The sequence below is a fragment of the Thermobia domestica genome, chromosome 6, assembly GCF_964235325.1.
Source record: "Thermobia domestica chromosome 6, izTheDome1.hap1.1, whole genome shotgun sequence".
Classification (NCBI taxonomy): Eukaryota; Metazoa; Arthropoda; class Insecta; order Zygentoma; family Lepismatidae; genus Thermobia; species Thermobia domestica.
This window is the reverse complement of record NC_137459.1, coordinates 169,274,016-169,284,116: the sequence shown is the minus strand read 5'-3', so window position 1 is coordinate 169,284,116 and position 10,101 is coordinate 169,274,016. Positions and strand designations below refer to the sequence as shown.

Here is a 10,101-nt window from a genome sequence, read left to right as displayed (position 1 = left end):
ATAAACATTGGCTACTGTTACAACTGGTAGTTCTCTAAGTTAATTTTCTGTGAAAGTCGTGACCTATGTTGTATCGAGAAAAATCTCTACATAATAGGAGGTAGGTTGGTGAAAAACACTACTACACAGTTTGACTAATCTTTCTTTTAAATTTTTCGTGAAGGATAATCTAGATTCCTATATTAAAAATAGTAAAAATATACACACGACAAGCACATGCACGATAAACTTCTCAATTGAACATTAAAGATCTAAAAAGACATAGAATATGATGTTCAACACTAAACATGTAGTTCCCACAGTTGGTAATGAATACCTCTGACTGTTATTCCTATCTACTATTTGTGACAATCAGCTTTCACATTTTTCAGTAATAGAAGACGTAGTACAAAGCTAAGCGGCGGCACTATTTCTACATCCAGTAAGCGACTTTCCTTTCGTGACGTTCGCGTATAAATGTCGTTGGTTAAAAATGAAACGAAATCTTTGACATTTACGTCCCAGGCTTGTGGCAGTTAGGCTAAAGAGACGGTGATGATGAGAAATTAATAAATTGGTGAAATGAAGAAAGTGGGAGGAAACGGGAGAACCCCAAGGAAACCCACGCACACGGTGTTTGTCCACCATAAAGTTCAGTTTGTCGTAGAACCGGAGGTTCTTGAAGGATTTAAGAAACTACGTAGGATCTTTCCGCGGCAAATCCCAGATAGAGAAAGCCAATTACAAGATTTACAAATTCAATATTCCGTTGAATATATCCTGACTGCTTTCCGAAGGCTCTGTATTTGTAATTTACATTTATTGTGACAACCGGGTGCTTCTGGCTGCCGCATACGGTCGTCCGATCATCGCTTTTATTATTCGCTCTCCGAGTCATTCGAAGACATAAAACGTACTACATACACAAACAGTTTATGGTTGTGAACTCGCAAAGCCTAGTACTTCTGCTGTAAATATCAACAAATGGGAGAAAGAACATGTGTAGAATGCAATGTAGATGCAACAGTGATTAATACTGGTAAGAAACATATTCATTTGTAGTTCGTGCATATTCCGCCTCTAGCGCTACTGTGGATCAATGTATATTGTAACTCTATAACTGTTTTAGGTCTAGCGGTGAAAGTGACGACCGAAACTATGTTGCCAGCACTGACTGCGGTAAGATAATGCTGTGCTGCTTTTGTCTCCTTTCTTCTCCTTTTTTTATTCTTTTTTCTCTTTTGAGACGCCAAAGCTGTTGTTTTTCTTGTTACACGCGCTGAAGTGATTCCTGTGGAGTGTAGTGTTTAAGAAGTTGGCTATATATACTTATTTACGATAGAAATATGATAGCTACTTTTAATTATGATACAGTATTAAATTGGTTAACTGTTGAAAAAATGAGAAAATAAAGCTACACTTATAAATATATATTAGTCAAGGAAGTAACTACTAACAGTGTTGATTACAGATTTCCTCGTGAAGGAATTTTATTACACTAGAGGTGAAAAGCAGTACTGCGAAATTACTGATAATTCACATTGAGCACCACAGGAGGTAGTGTTCATTTACTATTTTTACCGAGAGGGGGTTTATATAAAAGATTCCTGAATATAGTACTGTCTAAATCCTGGTAACCCAGATTGAGCAACCTCGGGGAAATGCACTGGAAGGAGTTTTGATGCTCTGAGGAAATGCACGACAGGAGGTAGTGTTCATTTACGATTTTTACCGGGAGGGGGTATTAAATAAACGATTGGTGAATATAGTACTGTCCAAATCCTGGTAACCCAGATTGAGCAACCTCGGGGAAATGCACTGGAGGGAATTTCGATGCTCTGAGCCCCCTGACTGTCATTTCAATTCTGTATTTTATGGTCTTATGTCCTTGCCCCCATCCTTCCCTCCCCCCTCCAACTGGAAACTCATACTTTTTGTATGCAGAAGTTTTGTGTTAGATTTCTGCAGAAACTCTGAGCTTTGTGCTCTCACCATTTTCAAGTTAGTTAATTATTTAAATTTAAGAGTCTTTCAGCAGCGAGGATATAAGTGTACTTACATCTTACAAGTTGTGTGTACTTACAATATAAGAAATAAACGCAAATTAAAACTATAATAAAATAATAAAATCCTTATAAAAGTTTAAGCACATGCTGAAGAAATGCCAGAAATCTCTCTCTTTCTCTTCCTCCCTAGTATGGCATGGTGCTATTGAGAAAATATATTTTAAAAGCACAAAAAAAACTCTATACTCGCACCTACAACTTTGCATGGGAAATAGCCTAGCTTTTTTCTTAATGCATGAGTTTACATTAATTTAACTCAAAAGAGGCATTCTAACTTCTTCTTCTTCTTAAACGGTATCTAAAGTGTCACTATTCATCTCAACACTCCTGCAAACATTTGATTCGACTTTAATATACGTTATATTCGATCACTTTTGACATGTAACCCTTCCCAACTCCTCAGTGAAGAAACTTGAACGGCATGGAAATTGTCATTATCCATCTCAGCGATTGAACCGTAAATTATGGATTCAACACGAATATCGATCTTTCCAATTATTTTTAAAATCCTCACCTTTCCCATGCCCATTCCTTGGCATACTGGGGATTACTTACCTTCTCGAGTATTTCTTTCCAGATTGTAAGTTATATGTATCAAGTTTAGTTAGAATTAATCCAAATGTTACATGATTATGTAGGTAAAATATTTTAAAGTTAATGTAGGTGACTCTTGAGCCAGAAGTGGCAGAATCAACCACATCCGATTTGAGATTGATCACTATAGAGCAAAACCGTTACTAGAGAGCTAAAAGCGGTTTTGACAATCAATTAAGTGCCCTAAGAATGCAAATCGTCTTTATTCTTAACCTATAACTAAAACAGGAAGTGGTAGCGATTATACATTTCCAGTCTTTTAACATTGATCGCCATAGAAGAAAAACTGTAATAGATAGCGAGACGCCGTTTTCTGCAATCGATTAACCGTCCGAATAATACATTTCATCTCCATCCTTAATTCACTACTAAAACCGCCCGTTTTAACGTTGATCACTGCGGAGCAAAAACCGTAACTCGGTTTTCTACAATCGATTAAGCATCATAAGAACACATTTCACCTCCATCCTTTACCATCAATTGAAACCGGAACTGGTAGATATCGTTTATATGTTTGTTTATTTGTTTGTTTGTACCCCCAACAGAGCATAAACACCAGTTGCAGAAGGTTAACATTTAGTGTTTATATTCACTTAACTAGTAAGATTAATGATGATAAACAAGTTTGCATACATATTAAATACATAATAACAGGACAAGACAAATAAAATATACTACGCGACAAAACATCGCCAACTTTTTCCTCGAAGGTCAAGATCTAAGGGTTCACTTGTCCCTACCATAAATCCTTCTTTGTAACTAGAATCCGGCGTTGCCGCTCGAACTCACATTGAACTTTTTTCAGCTGTCAGTATGGCTAACCCCACTACGGTTATCATAGTAGCATTGTACTGCGGTTCCTCCGTCTGGCATCCGTAGCTTTTACTAGGCTTTGCAATCAGCCCACGTCATATGAAATAGAATAAAGCTATTTTATTCTACTTGTTTAGCTTAAAATACAAATTACTTTGATGTAAACTATGTCGGGAAGCATGTAAATATTACCAAATAGAGCAAAACTTCTCTACTCCCGATCTAAGCCTTTGCATTATGTTTCCTCCATAAGTGACGTAAAGGCAATGATCTAAATAGAAGAGGGGGGGGGGGTATGCATGATATACTTCTTTAGATCTCCCACTTCGAGCACTGCGTAAAGAAATAGCAACACAGTTTAAAAGCCGATATCTTCCTATCTCGAATATTTTCAGTGTGTGGCCGATGGTTGTTGTTGAGTTGAGTTGAGTTTGAGTTTTTTGTCCCGTTCAGCAGCGAGGCTATATGAGACGTGGACCTACTGATTAACGTGAAATCCGAACCACATGAGCTCCCGCCGGGAATCGAACCCGGGTCTCCCACGCCAAAGCCGCGTACGCTAGCCGCTTAGCCACGGAGGAGCTCTCGATGGTTGTTGCAATGCGCCATTGGTTAGGCACAATCCATCATGAACCGTAGCTCCAGGGAGTCAGTTTAGCACTTCCTTATATTTCCTTGCAAATTTCCTCACTATTTCAATATGCATTTATTATTTTACTACTAACGCCCTAGCTACACTGGAATATCACTACCCGTGAGATCAGCGAAGTTAAGCAGTGCCGGGTCTGGTCAGAGGAAAGATAAGTGTGACCATTCGTAGTCACCAGATTGTGTTGGCGTTGCAGCGTTCACCCAGCGTCGTGAGGACAATTCAGGGGAATAGAAGCAAACCCTGTTAAATCCATTTTTTCAATTTTGTTAGGGAACGAAGACAAAGTGATGCCCTTATGTTTCAGAATTATTGATTTTTTTAGTGGTAGATTTGACTCATCTGTGACCATTAAAAAATCAACAATTCTGAAACATACGGGCGTCATTTTTTCTTCGTTTCCTGACAAAATTGAAAAATTGATTTAGCAGATTTTGCTTCTATACCCCTGAATTTGGAAGCCACTTGAAAGACAAAAGTAGCGAACTGCAGTCTATGAAGCCAGCATTAAAGGCGAGGATAGCCGATGTGCTGACAATACATCATCCCACAGTCATCAGTGCCATAAGTCCAGGCCTCCTAAGGGCTGTTGCGCAAGGAATTTAGTTATTATTATTGCTAATAATAATATTAGCAGTAGGCTTAATAAAGATTCTGAGTGTTTGTTTGCTCTGCTCATAAGAACATTATTTATCACTTTATGATGTAGTTAGGCAGGTGAACAATTGATCAGTTCCATTCTAATGTGATGCATCACGTGTATAAAAACTGGACAAACTGCGAAGTAGGATAGTACACACAGGAAATTAGTAATGATAGCTTTATTATTCAGATCCCGTATACATTAATAAATATGAGGAACTTTATACTTAATAGAATGCTTTTTACGCCATTTCTTTCTTTAAAAAAATAAGTTTAAATTGTCATTATAGTATTATTCACGGGTCTGTCAAATAATAATAATAATAATAATAATAATAATAATAATAAGTTAACCCAGAATACGTCACTGGTATAGTTATTAGTTAAACTAATTAAACTAATATCAACGTAATTGTGAAAGTTTTGTTTTCATGGATATATATATATATATATATATATATATATATATATATATATATATACAGTGGCGGATCCAGGATATGATCAAGGGAGGGGCTAAACCATAATTTGCCGTTTTATCCAGTGCAAAGCAGAATTGAAGCCTATTTTATCCAGTGTAAACCTGAGCGTCAAGGGGGGCTATAGCCCCTTATCTTCCCCTTGGATCCGCATATATATATATAATGATTAGATGTAACTTCAGTATAATCAAGTATTCCAGTTAGAAACAAAATACAGTACTTTTAGCTTGATGTTTTAATAAATGGAGATGGGAATATGCTCACAGTAATATAATTTTCCCGCTTCTTCAAAGACTACACAGATGCACAGATGTCAATTTAGGTATGTCGTCTCGTGGGAATATTAGAGAACCCCTGAGGCGTGTCCCTACTTTGGCTCTCTTTAGGTGGCGATGTTTGTTTATCTCTGTTTAGCTAGTTTTGGATGCACAAAGTGAGTGTAGTGTGATCTGTCAACATGTCTGAATTTTTCCGTCCGTGGTTGCAGGAGCATTCCTTGCCAGAACAAGAAAATAATCTTCCAGGTCCCAGCCATCAGAATGAACGAACACCGACCAAGAAGAAAGAATATTCGATCGGGAGCGGTTCGAAAATGAGAAAACAGAGTGTGTGTATTGTGAGAAATGTATGCGAGTATGTGCGTCATATAGTAAAAAGTGGGGGTATTTTGCCAAGTAAAAACATAAATAAAATTACAGCAGACGCAACTGGTGTTAATATAACCACAGTGAGGAAAATTTCCGCGATTCAGGATGTTTCATCATATAAGACACCTACTAAACAAAAAATCAATAAAATTAAGTCGTCCTTCGATAAGATAGATGATTTTACGAGAGACTTAGTCCGACGAACGGTGCATGAATTCTATATGAAAGGAGAATCACCAACAATACGCCGTTTAGGGAAAGCGATGAAAGAAAAGACTGCCGGGACGGACTATGAATTTCCATATTCTGACGGGACTTTGCGAAGATTACTGCGAAGTATGGGTTTCTCACATAAAAGAGTTCTCCGTAAAACGGCTAGATCCGAGTCTGTAGAAATAGTTGCGTGGAGATTTCACTACTTAGAAGAAATAAATAGACTGCGTGGAGAAGGATATAGTGATGTATATTTGGACGAGTCGTGGTTCGATACGAACACATGCAAAATGAAAAACTGGAGTGATGACACAGACAATTGCACAGTTGCAACTCCTGCGTCAAAAGGAGAAAGAATTGTAATTGTGCACTGTGGTGGGCGAAATGACTTTGTTCAAGACGCTCTGCTAGTAACACACCGAAATATGTTAAATGTCCCAGCCGACTACCATGGCACCATGACCTCACAGGTTTTAGAGGAATGGTTTGTTAATTCTGTGTTACAGCGATTGGAAGAGCCATCCGTTATAGTGATGGACAATGCCAGATACCACTCGCGAATTCTCAACCCAATTCCTAATATGTAGTGGCCAAAAGAAAAAATAAATCAGTACATGATAAATCATGGAATTAGTGTACCTCAGCCAGTTCCAATAAAACCTGTTTTAATGAAACTTATTCGTGAGACATCACCTAGAGAACAGAAATAATTCGTAATTGATGAACTTGCTCTTTCGCACGGGCACATTGTTTTAAGATTACCGCCATACCATTGTGTGCTCAACCCTATAGAGGAAGTTTGGTCAGAAATAAAAAGGCGTGTTGCATCTTGCAATTTAAAAGGTCGTCCAGCATCAGAACTTATCTCAGTTTTGAAAAATGCAGCGGACTCTGTTACTCCTGAAAAATGGAGAAACTACATAAGACACGTCGAGGACATTGAACAAAGTTATCGTGTTTTGCAAAATGTTTTTGATGGAGACAAGGATCATGTTGTCATCGAGATAGATCAATCGTCCTCAGAAAGTGAGGATAACTGATATGAGGACATGTTTTAAACTCTTGAAGGGGTAAGTTCCAATTTTTATTTTATTTTTTTATATGAGAATTTTAAAAATAATCAATCAGGTCTGATATAGTGCTTTATGTGAGATTGATTCTAAGTTGCATGAAGGGCATAAACAAGAAATAATAATAATAATAATAATAATAATAATAATAATAATAATCCTATTTATAAAAGACTAACATTAGTGCATTACGCTAACTCCTAATAGTAAATCACGCTCATGCTCATTGCAATAATATAATGCAATAATTTAGATTTGAGCATTTATATTTATGTGTCCGCAAATTCGTTGGTCGGCAAATTAAAAAAAGAAAAAAAAAAAGAAAAAGTGAATGCAAACAATTAGAGCTCTTAAGTATGATTTTAACCTATATAATTAGTGCTTGAACTTTTCGGGTAAACAGTACCCGCACGATACCCCTTGTGTTTGGTTTACTCGATCCTTAGACCTGATAAACCCGTTTGGCCTGTTTGGACCGTTTGACCCGATAGACTCGTTATGAGTTCGTGCATGATAGTTAGAACAATTTATGTTACGATAATAAAGTGAAACAACACATCATTTACAATCTTGACAGAATAAGTTTGTTTTAATAAAAACGGGGTTATCAGGCCAACCCCATTCAAGTACGGTTCAATCGGGCAAACCCGATTCATACGGATAAAAATACAATATCGGTCCAACGGGCGGTCCAGAATCGATTCTATTTTCCGAGCATTACCGAAAATGCACAGTAGCCCGAAATGGCTCGGGCGTAAAAACTACTATATTATTATTATTATTATTATTATTATTATTATTATTATTATTATTATTATTATTATTTTAATAGGAGAGCAAATTACTTGTTGAATGACCTGTACGTATTTTATCCCTATTTTAAATGGTTATTCGGGTTTTATGTATCTGCTTATTGGTTTGCAACACTCAGAGAAAGAATAGTTCGAGACTTCATTGTTTGCCCTGGCGACAGGGATAGCGGCTAAGCTTTTGTAATACCGGCAACATCCAACTGGTTGACAAACCGCACGTGGCCGCTAACAACCATATGACAGTTTTACTGCTGATAAGAAAACTTGGTTTAGCTTTGAAAAACAGTATACAATAAGTATAAATATAAGCCATGAACCATAGGACTTCCAAAACTTGGTTCCTGAAGTAACGTTCTTTGTTAGTAAATATATCCAAAAATGCTCTTTATTTATTTCATTGTAAGCAGCACTAATTCTTCAAATAGGTGACATATACAGTATAGTCTTTGATTTCTGGCAAAAGAATATATTATTTTGTGCACGCGTTTTGAGGGACGGGGCTTGAATAAGTAGAGTTTCTTACAGCGCTGGACAGTGAATTTTATTATGCAGGAATCTCAAGAGGAAAATTAAGTCAGTTAGTGTTCTTATTTGTTCTAACGTCCTGAATTTAAAATTATCAATAAGATTGGTATAGTGCTCGAATTTGGATAAAGACCGGTCTTTTGTGGGTAAAATATCTTAAGAATTTATTGTGCAATTGCTCAATATTCTGGCATTCAGTTTTTAAGTATGGATTCCAGATAACTGACACATATTCTAATTTAGCCTTAACACACGAAAGGTAAAGAATGTTCAATGTAATACACATTCGAATTACGAATCCGAGTTTCCTGTAGGCTTCATTAATTATTTTATCTATATGTTGGTTGAATGTTAACCTATGATCAAATGTTACTCCCAAATCTTTCACTAAGTTTGATTTGTTTAAATTTGCCCCACCAAAAGAATACGAATATTCGCAAGGAAATTCTTTTCTACTGGACGTCACAGACACACATTTATCTACATTCATCTGAAATTTGTTTACTTTGCACCAATTCATTACATTCTTTAGGTCTTGTTGCAATAGAGAACAGTCTTCTCGTGTTATGATTTTTGCATATATTTTGAGATCGTCTGCAAACAATAGTTTTTCTGAATTTGCAATACAACATGGAAGATCATTAATAAAAATGAAAAAGAGAAGTGGCCCTAAGTTCGATCCCTGCGGAACTCCTGAAATCATGTCTATTTCTTTAGAAAGAAATTCTTTATAGAGCAAGGATTGTTTGCTGTTGTGCAAGTAAGAGGAAAAGAAGTTGACCATAGCATGCCTAAAGTTAAATAAAGCTAATTTGTGTAGTAAAACATTATGTTGTACAGTGTCAAAAGCCTTACTGAAATCAGCGTATATAACATCTACTTGACCATTGTTATCCAAAGAAGAAGCTACAAAGTCTGTAATAATAGCTAAATTTGAAACTGTCGATCTACTTTGTAAGAATCCATGTTGACATACCGAGATTGCAGGGCGCACTTGATTTAGTATTCCAACATATAGGACACTTTCAAATATTTTGGTAAACACGGGTAAAACTGCGACAGGACGGAAGTTTTCAATATTGTTTTCCTTTCCAGATTTAGGAATTGGGCAAACTATTGAGTGCTTCCATTTGTCAGGAAAAACTTTGTTTTTTATTGCAAAATTAAATATTATACTTAGAGGGTATTAAAAAATATCAATACATACTTTAACAATATATGGAGGAATGTTGTCATTTCTCATTGATTTATTAGATTTTAATTTTTTGATTGCCCTTTCAATCTCTTTTATGGTTATCTAAGATATAAAAAAGAGCCTAGCATAGTATTATCAATATTTTCACCAAATGAATGACTACTATCATCAGTTGACGATGCTAGTAGATATGCAGACTGAAAATAATATTCCAAAACATTTGCAATCTCATAATTTTTCCTCAGGCTACGTCCCTGGTACAACAAAGGTTCAGAAGAGAGATGTCGCGTTTTACTCTAAATATAGTTTCAAAATTGTTTTGGGTCTTTCTATATGTTAAGTTCCGTTCCTAAAATAAATAATTTATACTCGCTTGCTGTTTCCTGTTGCACTTCCTTCCGCAATTTACAAAAT

General features: G+C 36.3%; 1 protein-coding gene across 1 annotated transcript; it reads left to right on the top strand.

Annotated features, from left to right (window-relative positions):
- Window positions 1-5,682: 5,682 nt before the first annotated feature.
- On the top strand, window positions 5,683-6,672 carry LOC145687371 (uncharacterized). The gene has a single exon (XM_081760827.1). The coding sequence runs from the start codon at window positions 5,683-5,685 to the stop codon at window positions 6,670-6,672; it is 990 nt and encodes a 329-aa protein (XP_081616953.1).
- Window positions 6,673-10,101: the final 3,429 nt, after the last annotated feature.

What these genes read in the sequence shown, in the direction of transcription:
- LOC145687371 (XM_081760827.1), top strand. Translation starts at nt 5,683, where the DNA reads ATGTCTGAATTTTTCCGTCCGTGGTTGCAGGAGCATTCCTTGCCAGAA.